The 21,858-nt window shown below is 35.3% G+C and overlaps 4 protein-coding genes across 4 annotated transcripts; 1 reads left to right on the forward strand and 3 right to left on the reverse strand.

Moving 5' to 3' along the window:
* Positions 1–1,172: 1,172 nt before the first annotated feature.
* On the reverse strand, positions 1,173–10,559 carry LOC117910557 (BURP domain protein RD22-like). Its single transcript, XM_034824662.1, has 2 exons — positions 10,346–10,559; positions 1,173–1,916 (listed from the first exon to the last, which is right to left on the reverse strand). Exons 1-2 carry the CDS (start codon positions 10,557–10,559, stop codon positions 1,285–1,287), a joined length of 846 nt encoding a protein of 281 aa, XP_034680553.1. The 3' UTR covers positions 1,173–1,284.
* A 570-nt stretch (positions 10,560–11,129) lies between these two features.
* Positions 11,130–12,714, reverse strand: LOC117910550 (BURP domain protein RD22-like). Its single transcript, XM_034824652.1, has 3 exons — positions 12,607–12,714; positions 12,262–12,367; positions 11,130–12,081 (listed from the first exon to the last, which is right to left on the reverse strand). Exons 1-3 carry the CDS (start codon positions 12,643–12,645, stop codon positions 11,309–11,311), a joined length of 918 nt encoding a protein of 305 aa, XP_034680543.1. The 5' UTR covers positions 12,646–12,714; the 3' UTR covers positions 11,130–11,308.
* A 426-nt stretch (positions 12,715–13,140) lies between these two features.
* On the reverse strand, positions 13,141–13,968 carry LOC117910560 (BURP domain protein RD22-like). Its single transcript, XM_034824665.1, has one exon. It carries the CDS (start codon positions 13,966–13,968, stop codon positions 13,408–13,410), a length of 561 nt encoding a protein of 186 aa, XP_034680556.1. The 3' UTR covers positions 13,141–13,407.
* A 1,470-nt stretch (positions 13,969–15,438) lies between these two features.
* Positions 15,439–16,649, forward strand: LOC117910562 (helicase and polymerase-containing protein TEBICHI-like). Its single transcript, XM_034824666.1, has 3 exons — positions 15,439–15,564; positions 15,791–16,141; positions 16,359–16,649. Exons 1-3 carry the CDS (start codon positions 15,517–15,519, stop codon positions 16,533–16,535), a joined length of 576 nt encoding a protein of 191 aa, XP_034680557.1. The 5' UTR covers positions 15,439–15,516; the 3' UTR covers positions 16,536–16,649.
* Positions 16,650–21,858: the final 5,209 nt, after the last annotated feature.

Raw genomic sequence — 21,858 nt, forward strand, 5'->3', positions numbered from 1 at the left:
ATTTAATTTTTTAAGTAATTCATTACTAATATTTTTACAAATATTTTGATTAAAAAAATATTGGTTGAGGACACAAGAGAACTTGTAATCACAATAATGGGTAACATGAAGGGCACCATCACTTATTTTCAAGAATAATTAATTAAAAAATAAATTGATTTAAAAAATGAGACAAAATACAAATAAAAAAAATTAAATAAGAAAAAAAATATGAAAAAATATAAAAAATAAAATTGAATACAATAAATTTAAAAAATAAAAAAATAAATAAGATATTAAATACAATTAATGCAGCAAAAAAAGAATTTTTCAAGAGCACTCCAGATTTCAGAAGCGGAAGTGAGATCGATGATTTGCGACATTACATTCTCAATGAGAGATGAATAAATCCAACACATGACAAAACGTCTATGTCGTTGCCAGATCTGAAAATCTGGGTTTGTACTTTCAGAATTCTCAAGAAAAATTGGAGGAGAAGGTTGTGAGCCATCGATCATCTCCTTGAGTTCATTAACGATTACAATATTCAGCATCTGAGTACACAATAGAAGATAATTTGAGTGATCAAGCTTGATGATGAATGCTTGATTCAGAGACGACATTATCATGTTATCATTTTTATTTGGGTGGTACTTTTCGGTACTGAAATAGTGGCATAGTAGCAATACAAAGATGATCATCAGCTTTTTTGTTTTGTTTTTTAGTCTCTTTTGTTTTCTTGTCAAGACGAAACCCTTGATAATGACTCATCCTACAAACATGTCACGTTCTTTTATTTTTGTTGTAATAAAAGAAGATGTAATGGCTTTGATGGCAAGTTGGCAATTGGCAACCTTATCTCCAAACTGTTCTCTGTATTTAGTTTTGTTTGAAAGATTTTTCCACTCACTTGTGTTCGGTGTAGTAATAATCATTTAAGTTATGTTTGATTCTGAAAAAAATATTAAAGAATATGGGTTTATCACACATTATTAAAATTAATTACAAATTTGTGTATTTTTAAATTTATAGCCCATATTACACATGTATTGTTATTTCCAATATTTCATATTATTGGAATTAATATAAAAAAATATTGGCTAATCGCTTTGCTGAAGACTATTGCACACAACATATATATATACTCCTTCATTAATCAACCTGGAAACATTGATGAATACATAGCATCAATTGCACACTACACACGTTAATCCTCGAACTTGCATTTATTCTAACCATTCATACTACAAACAGCTTTAAGATGGAACTGATAGTGCAACTGGGCTTGAGGCTTGAGGCTGATTCTTACTTTGGAATCCAGACCATGGCATTGTTGTGAAGGAAATGGCAGACTGGGACCGTTCCTGGCTTAATTTTGAGCACTTGGAAGGCCACGTGCTGTGGGTGCCAAGCTGATGTATCACTGTGACAAGCTGCCATGGCTTTAGATTTGCTTCCATCAGCACCCACCAATGGAATCATGTAAGTCCGTGTCTTAGAGAAGGTATGGAAATAGAAAACAGCATATGGGTAGTTCATCTTATGGCACACCACTGATTTGTCTGCAATCTTCTTCATTCCCACTCCAAATTCATACTCTTGGCTTCCCGTTTTCACCTCATTCGTCAGCACATTCACATTTCTTCCGAGCTTTGAGGTCCTGAAATCGATTAGGGACTCTAATGATGTTGCACAGAACCTAGATTCTCCATCCATGGTAGCCTCCTCACACTCTTCTATCTCCTTCTTCATTAGCTCAGCTTCTGCAGATTTTTCCTTCACTAAAAGCCGGTTCAAAATTTCGGGTAGCTTCTTAGATGAAAAGGGTATGGAGTCAGCAACTTGACGAGGCAAGAACATAGCTTCATTTGTAGTTTGTGGCAACTGCAGCATCATTTTTGTGCCTGGGTGCAGATCTGTTTGCAAGAAGAAGTTACCTATATTTTCTTCAAATTGATGAATGATAGTTTTTCATTCATCAATTTGAAGATGGTATCAGAGCCATGGAATTGAAATCCTGGATATTTTGTCGCTATGGTAGTCCGACAGCGATCAACCATCCTAAGACAAACCCTAATATTGATAAGTCAACCTTCAAATGCACTCACTGCAATAAGACTGGTCCCACCAGTCTGGATATCCCACAATTTCAAAGCAACGACTCTTGGTATGACCAGGAAAACAATAAGGAACCGAGGGTTTGAACCATGGACCTTTAGATCATGTTTAGGCTATCAACACTTTGTTATTAATTATAATAATCGTGATCAACGGAAGAATGATTCCAAGAAAACCTCGACTGCAATTGTTGCCGAAATAAAAACAGAGGGTAATGTTGCTGAGAAAGCCTCTGCATTGGTAGCCGCTACTGATCATGGTGGTAAGTTTTTAAATACTTTTACACCTGTTATTAATAGTACATGGATAATTGATTCTGGTGCTACAGATCATATGACTTTTGATTCTAGACAGGTTTCACCCCTTAGACCTTCCTCACAAAAAATTGTTTCCACAGCCAATGGTAACACAACCCCAGTTATTGGGGAAGGATCCTTAACTCTTACTGATACTTTGAATTTGGATTCTGTTTTAGTTGTTCCATCTTTAGATTACAATCTTTTGTCAGTTTCTCAAATCACTACAGCCTTATCTTGTATTGTCATTTTTTGGCCTGAATTTTGTGTGATTAAGGACATCCAAACAAGACAGACGATTGGTTGTGGTATTAAACGGGGAAAACTCTATTACTTGGACTTGCAGTCAAAGGATTCAAATAAGTTACAACAAGCCTTGATGGCAGATGGATCTGAGGGGGAGAAGAAAAAGTCTGAAATTTGGTTGTGGCATCGACGTCTGGGACATGCTTCCTTTGGTTATTTAAAAAAATTGTTTCCTAGTTTGTTTGCAAAGAGTGATATTTCTGGTTTCCGTTGTGATATTTGTGAATTGGCTAAAAGTCATCGTGCTTCGTTTCCGTTAATTTTGAATAAAAGTCTGTTTCCTTTTATGGTTATACATTCTGATGTTTGGGGCCCATCCAAAGTCCCAACTTTGAGTGGCTCACGTTGGTTTGTTACTTTTATTGATGATTGTACCAGAATGACATGGTTATGCTTGATGAAGACCAAAGATGAAGTGAACTTGTTGTTTCAAAAATTTCATAAAATGATTGAAACTCAATACAATGCAAAGGTTCGGGTTTTGCGTAGTGATAATGGTGGAGAATATCAAAGTTCTGATCTTCAAAAGTATTTGGAAGGACATGGCATCATTCATCAGACTACTTGTTCCAATACACCCCAGCAAAATGGAGTCGCTGAACGAAAAAATCGACACTTGTTAGAGGTTGTTCGTGCTTCCTTGATAGCAGCAAAAACACCAATATCTTATTGGGGAGAAGCAATCACATCTGCCGCATACTTGATCAATCGGGTACCTTCTAGCTCAATTAACTTTCAAACACCTCTCCAAGCTCTTACTAATGCCGTAGTTGCCCCAACCGTCCCAAATCTACCTCCTCGTGTTTTTGGTTGCGTGGCATTTGTGCATCTACACAAGCACCAACGCACCAAGTTAACTTCCCATGCATTGCAATGTGTGTTTGTTGGATATGCATTGCACAAAAAGGGATATCGATGTTACCATCCTCCAACTCGACAAATGTATATTACAATGGATGTGGTGTTTCATGAAGATTCAATGTATTTTTCATCTGAGTCTGAACTTCAGGGGGAGTACCATAAGGAAATTCAGACTCTCGATTATGATTATCATATTTCTGAGGAAGATGAATCTGGACAATCTGAACTAGTGAACCAGGAAGTGGGTGAGTTGGATATGAGTGGTCAACAATTTGGGTCCGAAGATGTCTTCATTGAAATACCAAATCAATCGTCGTCTGTTGAGGGTGTTCTTAATTTGGAGCCTGATCCATTCATGAAACGGTTACCACATCGTCATAATAGAGGTATTCCTAAACTCACATATGAACCTGAATTGTCTACTAAAGTCAAATATCCCATGAGCAACTATGTGTCTACCCATCGTTTGTCTGAATCAAATAAGTCATTTGTAAATCAATTATCTACTGTAGCTATTCCTAACAGTGTGCAGGAAGCCTTAGCTGATCCAAGGTGGAAAGCAGCCATGAATGAAGAGATGAAATCATTGCAGAAGAATGAAACATGGGAACTCGTAGAATGTCCACCAGGAAAGAAGCCAGTTGGGTGTCGTTGGATCTATACTGTGAAGTACAAGGCAGATGGTAGTATTGAACGATTTAAAGCAAGATTGGTAGCAAAAGGGTACACTCAAACTTATGGAATTGACTACACAGAGACATTTGCACCTGTAGCTAAGATCAACACAATTCGAGTATTACTGTCTTTAGCTGCAAACCTAGATTGGCCATTACAACAATTTGATGTGAAAAATGCCTTTTTGCATGGCGAGTTATCTGAAGAAGTATATATGGATCTTCCACCAGGATGCATGGTGTCAAAAAAGCAATGTCAGAAGGTGTGCAAATTGAAGAAGTCATTGTATGGGTTGAAGCAATCCCCGAGAGCATGGTTTGGAAGGTTCGCAAAGTCAATGAGAGCTTTTGGCTATCGTCAAAGTAATTCAGATCACACTTTGTTCCTAAAAAAGCAACATGGTAAGATTACGACACTCATCGTATATGTGGATGACATGGTAGTTACAGGAAATGATCCTGAAGAAAGAAAAGCTCTGATACCATCTTCAAATTGATAAATTGTAGTTTTTCATTAATTCTTTCATTCGTTCATGTACAGAGTATATATAGAGGGTAATCACCATTCTAAGAATGGGAAAGAATGATACAAGGAAAGAATGATATAAGGAAATAACAACTAATATCCTAATATCTCAATTTTCCTAATATCTCAATATTCCTAATATCTTAATATTCCTAGTATCTCAATATTCCTAATATCTCAATATTCATAATATCTCAACTTTCCTAATATCTAAACATTCCTAATATCTCAACACTAAATGATATAAGGAAATAATGATATAAGGAAAGCATTCCTAATATCTCAACATATTTAAGTCATCTTGAATCTGATAGAAAAAGATGAAAAGTGTGTGTTCTTGCGCAAATCAGAAAATAAAAACCCAATTTTAAAAAATTTAAATTTAATACATTTATTTAAAAATAATTAAGATTTTGAACACTTTCCAATTGAGGTATTAATTTTAAATATATAAGTATTATATTTTAATGATATATGTGTATTGCTTTGAGCACCCGAGATATCGCCTTCAACTTTTCAACTTTAAATTGGATGAAAATTTTTTTTTCTCATTTAATGATTATTTTTTAATGTGTATATAAAAGCACTATTTCCCTTATAAGGAGCCTAGTTACATGGAGAGGTAGGACATTTTTTTTTCCTTATTCTATTTTTTTAACATTATTGATATAATTAAGCCTTTCTTTAATATCATTAATTTTTTTTAAATTTAAGATTTTAAGCAAAAAGAAAACCTAATATGTTGTGGGATTTTTTTTATATGAAAAATAGTAATGAATTTTATACTAATAATAAAAATTTATCTAAAAAAATAGTAATATTTTTAAAGTTTTATTTAAAAAATATAAATAATATCAACCTTTTACTAGGTCAATTTTTAATAATTTTGATAGCAATTTTAAAACATAACAATTTTAAAAAATAGAATAAAATTTTATATTTTGTATGAGAGTTTTTCTATTTTCTTTTTAATGATCATATTACTTTTTATTTTTAAAAATAATATATATATATATATATATATATATATCGAGCCAACATTTTTTGTAATAAACAAAATGATACCTAAAAAGAAAATTACTTTTGTGACAAACTTGGTGTTAGAGGGATGACTTTCACGTAGTACCTTTGTCCATGCCCTTATTATCATTCAGAGGCAAAGGGAGCTTGTAGATCATCTTAAGAGGGTTATCCTACTAAAAAGTTGAAAGAGGTAAGTTAAAATCCGCTTCTAACAAGTTAAGTTGTTAGATCGAAATAGGACATTCTTCGACAGTTTGATTTCCCTTATACGCATGTGATAAAAAAAAAAGGTTAATTTAATTTGATTTACAACCAATTTTATATGTATTGAGATTTAAAACTTATTGTGTACTTTGAGTAAATGTCTGAAAGGTAGATTTTAGAATAATACAATATTCTCCGACCATTCTTTTAATAGACCTTTCTTTTTTTTTTTCTTAATCGTCCATTTTTTGCCGTCAAATATTTGTGAAATTGGGTAAATCATTTTAAACCTTGAAAATATACAAAGAAATCTAAATGGTTGAGCAAAATTAAGAGCTCATTATTAAGAAAATGCTTTCATTATTAATTAAGAGCTCAATTTAGTTAATAAAAAATAGAAAAAATAGTAAAACTTAATAAATAAAAAACCTAAGGCTATATTTAATTCTTGAAAAATACTAAGAAAAAAAAAACAATTACCAAAAGAAAGGGTTTTGATTTCATTATAAAAAATAAATTAAATTAATTTAAAGGTACATATAAAAATATTTTTTTAATTTAATTTTTTTTTTCACTTACTCTTTCCTTCTACAATTTTTTAAACATAGCTTTAAGAAAATTGAGAAGATTATCTGCAGTCGGCGGCACTGATAATTTATTTCTTATGATCATATTTAATACCATAAAGAAGAAAAAAGTATTAAGCATGGTGATAAATGCCTTATTTTATTATTTTGGCTCAATCATTGCCTTTTACGTAAAGAGTGACTGAATGGGCGACCTTTACAATTAATTAAACTTTTTCTTAAATTATCACCAAGTGCCGCCGCAGCCTGCATGCCCATGCCCATGAATTATCACCACGTGAGAGTTGTCTACAACGATCACGATAAGATCTTTGTTGAAGTAAAATAGAGATTTTTTGAAAGAAAAAAAATTACAGTAATTTTAAAAATAACATTAAGGTATGATGCTTTTAAAACTATTTTCAAAATTAAATTTATAATATTAATTGAAAATTATCTTTTAAATAAATAATTTCAATTTAAATATGAAAATTATCTTTTTTTTTTTCTAAATTGAAATTATCATTTTAAAAATATTAGAAATAATTACAAATATCATATTCTAAAATTTTATCACCTATCATGTTGACCCCTCAAGCTCCACTGCTTGAGTGGTCTTATTTTCAAGAATGAAAACAACACAGCAATCAATTTATGTTTTATAAAGTGTCTATTTGTTTAAAAATGATAATAATATATTTTTATATTCCACACATATGTATATAATTTACTAAATAATTCTTAATTTAATAAATAATTTTTAAAATGTTTTTATTATTATTCACAGTTTAATTTAATTAGGAAAAAAAAAGACAAAATAAGAATGGACAAAAACTAGCAAAAGTGATTAGCAAAACAAAGATTGTCTGTATCAAGCGGTGCCAAGAATTTATTTCATGGTCATGCTGGCACTCATCATTGATGAATTGATCGACACCAATAATTGGGTTCAATGATTCATTCCTAGTCCATTTACTTTGAAAAAACAATTAAAATAAAAAAAAATCTAGGATAATTTATTTATTTTATTTAAAAATCAAATATAAGAAAATTATTTTTTTAAATACTCTAAACACATAAAATAATTATAATTTTTAAATAATTATTACAATATTTATTTATTTTTAAGTAATTCATTACTAACATGTTTACAAATATTTTGATTAAAAAAATATTTGTTGAAGATGCAAGAAAAATTGTGATCACAATAATGGATGACATGAAAGGCACCGTCACTTATTTTCCAGAATAATTAATTAATTAATTAATAATTAAAAATAAATATCTTAAGGCTATGTGGCTATATTTGACTCCAAAAAAAGGTATGCATAACGTACACCCAAAAGGATATAAAATCCATATATGAACACACACCAAATGGGAATATATAAGCTTTTTTGTTTTGTTTTTTAGTCTCTTTTGTTTTCTTAGCAGGACGACACAGTTGATAATGACTCATCCTACAAACATGTGTTATAATGGTTTTGATGGCCAGTTGGCAATTGGCAACTATTGTTGTAGAAGAAGATACAATGGTTCTGAAGGCAAGTAGGCAATTATGGTTTTATTGTAAAAAAAAAAATTGAAAATACATCTATATAAAATAAAAATTAATTACAAATTTATGTATTTTTAAATTATTTAATATTTATATGATGAAGGGAAATGAGTAAAATAAATTTCAAAAAGCATATAAAAATATCTTATTAATTTTAAATTTATTTTTTATTTGGTTTCACTTTTCTCTTCCACTTTTCTTTTCTATTTTCTTTTTTCTTTTCATTATATTTTTCCTTGAATTTTTCAAAAATCAAACATAACCAAGAAAGTATAGAAATGAGAAAAAGTACCAACTTAAATTCTCAACCATTTCCCTTGATGAGATAAATTTGTGTTTTTATAAGAAGATATGAAATATGAAAGGTTTTTCATTTCATACGTGCTGAAATACAAGAGAATATCAGTTACGTTGCATTCACCAACAAGGGTCTAAAGTTAGGGAATTGCTAGTTCGAAACATTCTTTTAGATTAATTTGGAGCACAAAAAAAAAAGAAAAAAAAAGACCAAGAACACGCTATCAGTTTCTTGAGAAATAAATACCAATCATACAAGAATAGAAAATACCAGGTTTGCGTGATTCAAAGAGAGCCTTCATTAATTTATTATGTTAGTGGAAGCTAACTAGGATTGCCCTTGTTAGTGTAATAACATAAAGATAAACATGATATGTAAGGTTTTTAATATGGTTTGACCAATCATACTTATATATATATATACACGTATCAATTTCTTTTGAAGAAAAACTTATGTAGTCAAATTAAAATTTGGACCTTATTGTAATTTAGACCTTGACATTACTTGATCATTAATGTGATTTGGGCTTAAATGTGATTTAAACTTTATATTTTAATTTTCAAAATATATGTTAAGTGGAAGCACTAGCTTATCTTTAATAAAAACATTTTTTTAGATAAATCCATATATGAACACACACCAAATGGGAATACGTCATTCTCAATTTATGGAGAAGTAAAATTGGTTACAAATTCTTGGTTTGTTCATCTTCCCGTCTCCATTGTCCCCACCTTCTCTTTCACTCTTAAATTCTTAATACAAATTTATATATGTTTTCTCTTTCTCTCTCCATAATTCATATACTCCTTCTTATTAGATTTCATTAATTTTGATTATATTTGAACAAGTTTACCCTTTTATTTTATTTTCCTTCAAGAGAATTTTTTCCCTCTCATTTCTTTTTATCCATTTTAATTGTTCTACTCGTATCTCACTCTTCCAAAAAACCTAATATAACTTTATCTTTAACTTAATCTCTCAACACCTAAACTTTACACTTCTCTCTTCTTGATGGTTCTTTCTTTCATAAATCATCATATTTTCATCATTATTGTAATTATTAAAAAAATTAAAATTTTTGAAAGAAATAGATGACAAAATGCCTTTTTTTTTCTCATTCAAGATATTGTAGGTTCATAAACTTAATGTAAATTAAGAAAAAGTTTTTATGATATACAATGGGTAAGTTCATTTATAAAGAACTTAATTAAGATTAAATTTTTAATCATAATGATTACCTAAATTGTATTATAATTAAGATTCATTTAAAAAGAACTTAATTACCAGCTCAATTAAGCTTTGTTTCATCTATAAAAAAAACTATATTAAAGTTGTGTTTTTAGTTAGAATGTTCATTTGAACATAAAATATAGTTAAGTTTCATTTATGAATTAAAATCATAAGATATTAAGATTGAAGTCCCGATTCTTCAACTAGCTGAGTGTGATTCAAGGTTTTCGTTAAAGAACTTGCTAAAAATCAACATATTTAAAAAAAAATACAACACTAACTAAAATCTAAAGATTTAATTCGTGATAACTTTTTATTCAACCTCATTTTCAACATTATCAAAGTTCACATGAAACTGCAACAAACCCTAATGAAGAACAAAGAGAAAAATGAAAGATGTGATGAATATTAAAGAAGAACAACATATGACAGAACTTTGCTCTCTGATTTTTTACATGGTTAAGACTTTCATCTTCAATCCATAAATCTTTGTGCTAGGATTTGAGCATCATTGGAAAAGGAGGTGACAAAAACATAAGGAAAATGAGCAAAAAGTGATAGAAATGATGTTTTGAAGGGTTTAAAAAATGATAAAAATGTTTCAAATGGGTCATTTTTTGGATTTCAAACTTATTTTAACCCTTTTAACAAAAAATTCTTCTTCATTAAATTAATTCACAAAAGGAAAAAGATATGGTCAAACTACCCATGAAGTACCGTGGATCAGTCGGTCCAACCAGTTTAACCGTCAACCGGTTTACCCTATTAAACTGTTTAAGCATTGAACCGACGGTCGGACCGGTGAACCAGTGGAACCGAACAATTCTAAACGAACCAAACGGTTCAAGTTGCCCCCTCATTTTGTAAGCATGAGGACCCCATTGTATAAAAACTTTTGGCCAAAAACCATGCTGGGCCATGTCTTATTATGACAAAGTCCATGCCCACCCCAACCATTAAGTGGTTGAGTCTTGAGCCCACAAGATGGGATGATGCCTTGGCCTTCAATGGGGATAGCTTTTATAGGCATCCTTTGCACCCTTATTTCTCTAAGAATCCGATTTGAAGCTAGACCTCAGGTTTTGTAAGTAACCTAGGACACCACTCGGCTACACGCAATTTATTATCTAATATGCCAAACAAAATAATATATATTGGATTTTAAAATTTTTTATAATATTATATAAAAATAATATAATATTTTTAAAAAGTATAAAATTAGTTTAAATTTTCATTTTTAATATATTCACATTTAAATATTATATATATTTCATTTAATAAAATTTAAAATATTAATATGATTTAATTTGATAATATCAAATATATAAAATAATATTATTGATTTTTAATTTATTCATATATATTTTAAATTTTTTATAATTATTTTTAATTTTAATAATATATAAATTACATATTTTTGACTTCGACCGGTGAACCATGAACCGGTAACTTTTCCGGTTCAATGACCGATCCGGTTATGAAAACATGGATAAAAACCAAGAAGATGGTCATGGCATAACCTGAAATACATTGCAAATAGTACCCATAGACATACATACATTCCTCTAACCAGCACTTATTCAAAGCACATCAGATATGGATATTAGAAAATACAAGATCGACTTATGCGACTAGGCTTGAGGCTTTTTTTTTTCTTTCAGATTTCTAGCTATTTAGGAACCCAGATGAGATCATCACGAGGAAGGAAGTGGCAAACAGGGACAGTTCCTGGTTTAACTTTCAGCACTTGAAAGGCCGCATGCTTCGGGTTCCAAGCCGACGTATCTATATGGCAAGAAGCCACAACCTCAGCTTTGGTTCCATCCTCGGTTCCCACAAATGGAAGTGTGTAAACCCTCGTCTTATGGATTGCATGGCAGTAAAACACAGCGTATGGATACTTCTGCTTATGGCACACCACTGATTTGTCTGCAACCACCTTCACTCCCACTCCTAGTTCGTATTCCTGGCTTCCCATTTCAACTCCATTTGAGATTAGTTTGATGTTTTTTCCAAGCTTTGAAATGCTGAAATCAATTAGGGATTCCAAGGATGTGGCACAGAACCTGGAATCTCCTTCCAGGGCTGGTTGTTCACAGTCTTGTATCGTTTCCTTCATTATTTCAGCTTCCTCGGAATTTTGTTTCAGTGAAAACCGGTTTAGAATTTCTGGGAACTTGTCAGATGAAAAGGGTATGGAGTCGGCCACTTGACGGGGTAAGAAAGTGGCTTCATTTGTAGTTTTTCTGAAGTGCATCTTCATTTTTGTGGTGGAATGCAGGTCTTTTTCCAAGAAGTAACCTTTTCTGGAGGTGTCTTGAGGTTGGTCTTCAGTGGGGGTGTCAGCAGCCGATGGGTTTTGGTATTTGATATAGGTACTCTCTGGGATGGCATTTAGTACAACCTTGCTCACATTGATTGAACTTCCACCTTCCATTGAGTCTGCAAACTCATTGAAACGTATATGAATAATATCCCCTTACTCGCTATTACAATTATGCCAAGGTGGCTAATTAAGAATCAGTTGCCTAACTAATATTCAACAGTAAATTATTTTCTTCACCAAATTTCAAAAAAGAACAAAAAAAAATTTGCATGAGTTAGGGATTCATTGAAACTAACTCAGCTGCAAGAGATCTCGCACGGCTTTGGGCATCGGAGTATACGGCAAAGCCAACTTCCAGTAGACCTCAGAAGGTAGAGAAGCATTGCTTACAACCACCAGCAGCTGTCACAAGTTCATGCATAATATATAGTAAGGAGATTAGGAGAAATCAAAAAACCCACGTAACAAAGACAATTTAGAACAGTAAGACTTAAAATTTGGATTAGAAAATGTTCATTTTTTAAAGAAAATTTAGTGTAAGTACCATTTTTTGCAAAATAATATAACTAGCATTGCCCTTGTCATGTAATGGGTTATGTTAGAAAAATAAAAACAAAAGAAAGGTAAAAGTGAAGTCTCACAGAGAGGCAAGTTAGAATGGGACGAAGATGAAGCTCCATAGAAGCTGTGAACCGTAGGCTAAGCTGTACGTTGGTATGAAGAAGTGAAATCAATTGATGGATATATATAATGGCTAAGTCGGCATATATAAACAAGATAGTAAAAGCATCCATGCATGATCAAGTTGCATGTGGCCCAACCTTCGCATTCAATTCCCACAGTTAGAATAGTCCAATTTTTGCTGAGTAGATATGAGATAAGATCGATTTTTTGATGAGCAGATATGAAATATAGGGAAAGGTTATTCATTTCCTGTCTGCCGAAATATGATTCTATGGCTGAAATCAATTGGTGACCCATGAAAACCAAACATAACCTAACATACTTTTATTCCCTTTCACTTTATTTTCTTCCCTTCTTATCTACTCCAATGGGAAGGGAAGGAAAATAAAGTGAGAAAGGGACAGGATGTAGTGGGAGCAAACATGATTTCAGACGTTGCTTTTTTTCCCCCTTCTGTTTTTTCTGTCATAAAGATGGTAAAGATAAAGGACGATAAAGGATTCCATCCAACTTGATTAATTATTTTATAAACACTGGGCTCCATGCATGTCCCTTGTTCCAAAGCACACCAGATCATATATACAATATCCCACACGCATACATAGTTACATACAAACATAATACATTAGGGCGAGCGTGGCAGCAAACAACTCATAACTCATAAGTTCATTACATTACCGATCGAGGTACTAAAGATGGATTATTTTCTTTATTTATTTATTGCCCCTGCATTTCTATTTTGAAACCACCCAGATGATCTAATCCTGAGTAAGGAAATGGCAGATGGGAACTCCTGGCTTGACTTTGAGCAGTTGAAAGGCCAAATGCTTGGGGTTCCATTCCTTTGTATTTGTGTGACACAATGCAACTGCTTTCGCTTTTGTCCCATCCCTGCCCACCAGGGGAACCATATAAGCCCTTGTGGCAGCGATCTTGTGACAGTAAAACACTGCATATGCATACACCATTTTATGGCACACCACAGAAACGTCACCTCCCATCTTCTCCACACCAGCTGCCATTCTGTACAGCGTCTGGGACTTGTTTTCTACCTCTGTGGAAACTGCCTTAACACCCTTATTCCCCAGCTTTGAGGTGCTGAAATCAATCATGGATTCTAATGAGGTTGCACAATACTTTTCCTCTCCTTTAATTCCAGGTCTCTCACAATCTATAATAGTATTCTTGATTGTCTCAGCTTGTACTGATTCTGGTTTCATAGATAATTGGTCCAAAATTTCGGGCAACTTGTCTGATGACAAGGGTATTGAAGTGGCAACTTGGTGAGGTAAGAAGGTGGCTTCGTTTGTATTTTTCATGAAGTCTAACCTTAATTCATTTAAATATTTTCTATGCTAGTCGAAACCCTTATTCATTTAAACCTTAATTCTAACTCGAACAATATTTAAAGATTTATTTATTTTTGAATGTAAGACTTCATAAGCTAAAATGAATTTGACATAAAACTCAACTTTTGAAGCAAAATGATTAGGGAGAGTTGTAAAGATAATGGAAAGTATTTTTTTTCTTTATAAATATAACAGATTCTTCTATTCATGAACGTAGTTGTGATATATATTAAAAATAAATAAAACGAAAATGGTGGAAATGAAATAGGATGAGTGGAGAGGGAAGCGAATATTAATAATGAAAGGTGAAAGGGACTAATCCCATCAACTTGATTAATTACTTTGGAAACATTGGGCTCCATGTGCTTTGTCCAAAAGCAGGTGGTGCTTTACAAATTCAATTATAGAGGTGGAGACACCCACCACTGTATAGAAAAAACCATCCGACATTGTACAAATTTAACATAATTCAATATATATTTTCTATATTAATTTTAATTAATTATAATAACTTTTAAAATTAGGGTGACTCTATTATATAGCTTAAAATAACTATGAAATTGTAAAGGTAACCTCTTCCTTTAATTTTGTTGAAAAATGATCACCCATTTTGAATATTTTTATCCCTTTTTATTTTGTTCACTTTTAAAAACATTACCTTCCCATTTTTTTTTCCTAGACAAATTAAGTATAGATTGCAAAATTTATCTTAAATTCATTTTTTCATTGATTTTGACCCAATTTTATCTTAGATTTCAAATCTGATTATATTTGATTCTTTTTATTTTATTTTTTTTCCAACCATTTTCTTTTTATTTTATTTTCTTATTTATTTTTTTCCATCTCCAAACATCTCCACTGCTACTCTCTCTTCCCTTCTTTGAAATTGAGTAAGTTCTCATTTCCTTATTTATTATTTATGTGTTTTTATTTTCTTATTATAATTAATTTTTTTATCTCTACAATGTATTATTTATGAATATAGAATTTGAGTTTGTGAATATATTACGTTTGTTGGTTAATTTGGGATCTTTGGATTAGACCAATTACATATTGTTTATCTTATTTGGACTTGAACCTATTGCTTATTGGTTATTTATTTGGGTTATTGGATTGAGTTTGAGACATTATTTCCTTTGACATTGTATATTATTAATATGGGTTTGTTAATTGATATGTTTGGACTCATTTTTTGTTGGTGAAATTTGTTAGATTAATTGATAATTTATATGGGTTCTCAATTGAATTATTTAATTTGGGCATGAGATAATATTGTAATATATTTTTGTTACATTTGGGCTTTACACATTAAATTGGGTTGATTTTGATTGTAGATTTGGGTTTGTATGTTAAATTAGGCTTGAATTATTGGATATTAAATTTTAGTCTAATGAAATTTATTTTAATTTATCATGTTTTATTAGGTTCTGCTTGGGTGTTAACCTCCCTGCTAGGAGGGTCATTTTCCGACAACCAAGGATTGGTCGTGATTTTATTGATGGAACTAGGTACAAACAGATGGCTGGACGGGCTGGACGAACTGGAATAGATACAAAAGGGGAAAGTGTATGTTCTATTGTTTTTGCATGTTTATATTTTTGTCTCTGAACGTGTTACTGGGTTATTTCATTGCTTAATGTGTTGATCTAATGTTTATCTGGGAGCTGGTTTATACCAATTTGAGTGACTTCTGCTTTATTATGTGTTTCAGACTTTCAGTTAACACACTTTCAGGTTTTTTTAATCTTTAGATTTACTCATTAAGTTCTTCATTTTTTCCTACCCAAACCAGGTACTGATTTGCAAACCTGAGGAGGTCAAAAGAATTTGTGGACTTCTCAATGAGAGTTGTCCACCATTGTATTCTTGTCTCTCTGAAGATAAGAATGGAATGACTCATGCAATCTTGGAAGTTGTGGCTAGCGGAATTGTTCAAACTGCTAATGATATTAATCGATATGTTAGGTGCACTCTTCTTAATTCCACCAAGCCATTTCAAGATGTGGTTAAATCAGCACAGGATTCTCTTAGGTGGTTATGCCACAGAAAATTTCTTGAATGGAATGAATATACTAAGTTATACAGCACCACTCCTCTTGGACGGGCAGCTTTTGGCAGTTCTCTCTGTCCTGAAGAATCACTTGTAATATCTTTGCAGCTCTCATTTTTTCCCTTTGCCTGTGCTTTCTCTTTTACAACCTTCCTAACTAGTTTTCTGTTATTGGTGCCTTTTTGAGTAATTTCAATTCTCAATTAGTTTGCCTATTTTTATTTCTCTATATTTATGTAACTTAAGCCATGCAGTTGGTGTAAACTATGTTGAGTAAATTTAAATTATGCTTTTGCCATTGTTTTCCTAGGTTGTGCTGGATGATCTTTCAAGGGCACGAGAAGGATTTGTTCTTGCATCTGATTTGCATCTAGTTTACTTAGTGACACCCATTAATGTTGATGTTGAGCCAGATTGGGAATTGTTCTATGAAAGGTTCATGCAATTGTCTGCTCTTGACCAGGTAAACTGTTTTCTGTGCCTTTGAGGCAGCATTAGGCTCCTTTAATTCCAGGTCAATAGATCATAATCTTACAAAATTGAAGTTCTATGTTGCTTCAAACTCATTTCTTCTCTATGCATTCAAGCGTTTACTGGTTTCTAAAGCTAGTCTTATTATCTTGTGGTATTGATCTCATTTTCCAAAGGTATTCTTATATGTTGCTCAATTACGATGGAAATACACAATGCTCTTAGAAGCTAGTGCCTTTTCCTCTCTTTTATTAAGAAGAAAAAGACTCATAAGAGAAAGAACGATTAGCTTCAAGGGCCTTGACTCTCTAACAGGGAGTCAAAGATAAAATCAACATATTTAAGAATGCTCAAAGAGGATAAGATTCTCATCTTGGACCAGCTTAGGTGAAGGGTAGGATAATAACCAATTAGTGTTTTTTGTGTAAGCATGATAAGCAATTGATTGGTCACTTGATTATACGTTACCAGATGGCTCATAGTTTATGGTCTTCATTGTTTTCCTCATTTGGTATTTCTGGAGCATTTCTTAAGTCTATAGGATTCCTTGGATAGTTATCAAGAAGGGTTTGTTTGCAAAAGGAAGAGGAAAGTATGGAATGTGACCTTGTTGTGCTTATGGAAGGTACAAAATAGAAGAATTGTCTATTTTGGTGCTTATGGGACCTTTCAAGCTGAATATTTTTTTTGCTTGGAAGGTGGTATGGGGGAAATTCTTCTAGTTGATCAATAGATGAGATAAAGTTAGACCTTATTTTATTGGTGTTTTCTTTATATGGAAATAATAGTTCAATCGGTCATATTTTAATCTATTGCTAGTGTGCCTTTAGCTTGTGATTCTTGATGTTCTCCTTGTTTGGTGTTTTTTAAGTTGTTTTTTGTGCAATCAATTATGTGCTTTTGGTATGATATAGAAAACCTTTGTCGGAAAGGCGAAAATGAGAGAGAACGAGGGTGATCATGCGAGCGAAGGCGAGGAAGGGGAAAGCCGGGCGGAAAATCGAGGGAAGAAGAAATGAAATAGATTCGTGGTGGAATCGAAGGTGTTTGAAGTAGAAGCTGAGGAGAGAAATGGCAAGAGCCATGTCATTATCTTAGAAAGCAAGGGAGGATTAGTGTCTTGGGTCCGGTTGGGGCCGACGAGTGTGGGGCTGCTCATAGAAGGGCTGATTCAGTGCATGAAGGATGGGAAAAATGGAAGATGGGAGAAGGGCTGGAAAGAAAAAGGGAGGATCTATTCCATGGTGAGAGAGGCTACTAGGGTCGGGAGCTTCATCCGCCTAGGGGTGACGGATCTAGAGAAAATGAGATTTGGTATCTGTATACCAAAAGGGAAAGGGGAAAAGGGAGGATGGATTTCTATGGTGGAGTCCCTACGAGGGTAGGGTTTCGGCTCGAGGTAAAGGAAATTGATCAAGGAGGAAGGGATTCAGGTAGGTCGTATGTGGAAGTGGCCAGGGGCTCTGTGCTCAGGGATAGTACAAAAGTCAGAGTAGAGACAAAGGAGGAGGAAATAAGGAACAATGTGAGCAGATTGAAGCAATGCCTGATAGGTAAATGGAACCCTAAATCAGCATGAGAAGAGGACCTAGCGAGTTTGGGGTGGTCAGTGGCAAGAGCGTGGGGATTGAAAGGTAAATTAGGCCTGGCTAGACTGGGAAAGGGTTGTGCCCTGTTGGAATTTGAGACGGTGGAAGAAGCCAAGAGGGTCCTAGCCTCGGGGTGAGATCAATGGGAGGGACCCAACTGGGTTTGGAGATGTGGAGCCCGAGGTTTGGATGCTCTGTAGAGGGTGAAAATAGGAAAGAAGCTTGGGTGAGGATCCTGGGTCTTCCAATCTCGCTGTGGGTGCCGTCGATCCTGAGGAGAGTGGGGGAAGAGTGCGGCAGGTTCCTAGGCATCGATCCTCAAACGAAAAGGAAAGAGGACTTGGAATTGGCAAGGATCCAGGTAAAGCTGAATGGAGGGGCCTTGCCGAGTTCGATGGAGATTGGGGTGGAGGGAGAGGTATATGTCGTATCTTTGTGGTGGGAGATTCCGCCGGCAATAAGGAAAAAACAGGGGGATGGTCGAGACGAATTTGGGCGGCAGAGAGGGGAGGTCAGGGGTGGTGGTGATTCACACGCGGGATGGCGTGTGGGAGAAAAGCCGAGCGCTGAACCCAAGGAACAACGTCGGTCAGATGAAGTGACGGGAGAGCAGGTGGGAGGGGAGGGTGGGGGCAAGTTTGAAAACTGGTCCCATCTCGGGCGGGTGACCCGGCAGAGTTCTGGATCCGCGGGCTATGGGTCGAGTTTGTCCGGATCGGGTCTTGGCCCTGTGGGCCTGAAACGGGACTATGGGCCAACTATGCAAGGCCCGCCTCTTTCTAAAGGGGCTGAATTGGCTGCAGCTGGGATGGAGCGTGGGCCGGCTGAGGGACGGGCCTCCGAAGGGCTGGAGCTCCTGTCCCATGGGCCTGCTATCATGGTTGGGGGTTGTCTGGGCCAATCACAGACTAAAATCATGGGCACAGGCACTGAAGAGGATTTGGGCCTAAAGCTGGAAACGGAATTCATCAAGTGTCGTGAGAAGGAGGTTAGTGGGAAGCAGATGCTGACTCTCCCGTGCTCAATGGCAGAAAGAGTGATCATGGATGAAGCCTTTAGGTATGGGTCCTCTTCAAATCTAAGGGTTAGGGAATCCTCTCTCTTTTCTTCTTCTCTTTTTGGTCGGACTCCGGAGAGGGAGTTTTGCGACCACCCTGGGGAATTAAGGAAGAGCCGCTAGAAAGAAAACAAGATGGAGCTCGCAGCCACAGGGGGGGGGGGCTACAGTGAGTAAAGAGGGCTACTGGGACCTGATTGAGATCAATTGTGATGCTTTAGAGGTTCAAAACTCAGAATGGACTCCAGTTCTGACCGGGTCCTAGGTTCTAAGGAGCGAAAATGAGACTAATTGGGAGGAAAGTAGCTTGGCTAAGTTTAGCAAGTTGTTGGGATTTTCAATAGAAGGTCTGGAGAGGGAAATACTGGACTTTTTGTCCAAAATTAGAAAAAGACGGGAAAGGATACATAGCAAAGGGTTACTGGAGAAATCAAAATTTGAGAGGGAGCTCAAAAGGTTGGAATGTTCAGTCAAATATAAGGGGAATGACAAGAAGAACAGTCATTTAAAAAGTAGAGGAGACCAATTATTGTTGGGTTAATGAATCTTAAACTGATGAGTTGGAATGTGAGGGGTACAAATGACGTTAATAAAAGAAGGATTATTAAGTCTGTGGTTAGAAAACAGAAGGTGGACTTGTTTTGTATCCAGGAGACAAAAATTCAGCTAATGACTGATGGGGTGGTGAAAAGCTTAGAGGTGGGGAGATTCTTAGACTGGAGAACTCTTGAAGCTACTGGAGCAGCTGGGGGTGTGCTGATTTGTTGGGACAAAAGGTCCTTGGAAATGCTGGAGTGGGAGGAGGGCCAATTCTCAATTTCTTGTAAATTTAGAACTGTGGAAAATGGGGTAGTCTGGGTGTTCACGGGTGTTTATGGCCCTTTCACCAAAGAGGATATGGAGTGTCTTTGGAGTGAATTTGGAGCAATCAAAGGTCTTTGGGGTGACCCATGGTGTGTAGGAGGAGATTTTAATGTTACTCTCGCTCAAGGAGAAAGAAGCAGGCAAGAGAGGGTGACTCAACTATGAGGAGGTTTGCTCAGGTTATGGATGACCTTGAGCTAATTGACCTTCCCCTCAAAGGGGGCTCTTTCACGTGGAGTGGGGGGCTTCATAATCAAGCCTGGGCCAGGCTGGATAGATTTTTGGTTTCCCCAAGCTGGCTTGATCAGTTCAGCAATGTGACTTAGAAGAGATTATCTCGGCCTATATCAGATCGTTTTCCAATCATAATCGAAGGGGGTGGCAAAAGAAGAGGCCCTTCTCCGTTCAGGTTCGAGAACATGTGGCTGAAAGTGGAAGGGTTTAAAGACCTTTTGAGGAGTTGGTGGCAGGGGATGTCGGTCAGTGGTAGGGCTAGCTATAAGCTGGCTACAAAACTGAAGGGGATTAAACAAAACTTAAAAGTTTGGAACAGGGAGGTGTTTGGGAACTTGGAGAGTAATAAATTGGCTACCTTACAACAAGTGGACTATTGGGATCAAGTGGAAAGTGAGAGGAGCCTGTCTGAGGAGGAATTTTCCAGAAAAAAAAAAAAAAGCGAAAGAAGGTTATGCTAAGTGGGTTAAGTTGGAGGAGACACACTGGCGACAGCTCTCAAGGAGCTGTGGCTAAGAGAAGGGATAAAAATACTGGGTATTTCCATCGAATGGCAAATGCGCACCGAAGAAGGCATACAATGGAAAGAATAAAAATTAGTGGGGTCTGGATGTCAGAGGAGCATGAAGTTAGGACCGAAATAGTAGACGCCTTTCATCGGTTATTAACGGAAGACTCGGAGTGAAAGGCAGATATAGGGGAGGGGGGTTAAATCTGAATCATATTAGCCAACAAGAGGCGGACATCTTGGAGCTGCCATTCATGGAAGAGGAGGTCCATTCGGCCTTAATGGACATGAATGGGGACAAGGCTCTAGGTCCGGATGGCTTTACGAGGGCCTTTTGGCAATTCTGCTGGGAGTTTGTAAAGGAGGAGGTTTTGGAGATGTTCAAGGAATTCCATGAGCATAATGCGTTTCTCAAGAGCCTCAATACCACGTTCTTGGTTCTGATCCCCAAAAAAGGAGCGGAGGAGCTGGGGGACTTCAGGCCGATCAGTCTCTTGGGTGGGTTATATAAACTTTTGGCTAAGGTGCTGGCCAATAGGATTAAAAATGTGATTGGTAGAGTGGTCTCTTCAGACCAGAACGTTTTTGTCATGAGTAGGCAGATTTTGGATGCGTCTCTAATCGCAAATGAGGTGATTGACTCATGGAAAAAAGAAGGAAAGAAAGGCCTGATCTGCAAACTAGATATTGAAAAGGCGTACGACAGTGTCAATTGGCAGTTCTTAATGAGGGTTATGGAAAAAATGGGTTTTGGGACTAAGTGGAGGGAGTGGATATGGAGCTGCATCTCCATTGCTAAATTCTCAGTGTTAGTAAATGGGGAGCCAGCTGGGTTCTTCTCTAGCTCTAAGGGGCTTCGGCAAGGCGACCCTCTATCCCCATATTTGTTTATCATGGGAATGGAGGTGCTGAGTGCCCTTATTCGGAGGGTAGTGGAAGGGGGCTGCATCTCTGGATGTAGGATCCAGAGGGGTAGGGGGCAGGCTGTTATTATCTCTCACCTTCTCTTTGTGGATGATGCCATAGTTTTCTGTGAGGCTAGGAAAAATGATATGACATTCTTGAGCTGGATTTTATGTTGGTTTGA

This window comes from Vitis riparia, unplaced genomic scaffold (assembly GCF_004353265.1).
Source record: "Vitis riparia cultivar Riparia Gloire de Montpellier isolate 1030 unplaced genomic scaffold, EGFV_Vit.rip_1.0 scaffold776_pilon_pilon, whole genome shotgun sequence".
Lineage (NCBI taxonomy): Eukaryota > Viridiplantae > Streptophyta > Magnoliopsida > Vitales > Vitaceae > Vitis > Vitis riparia.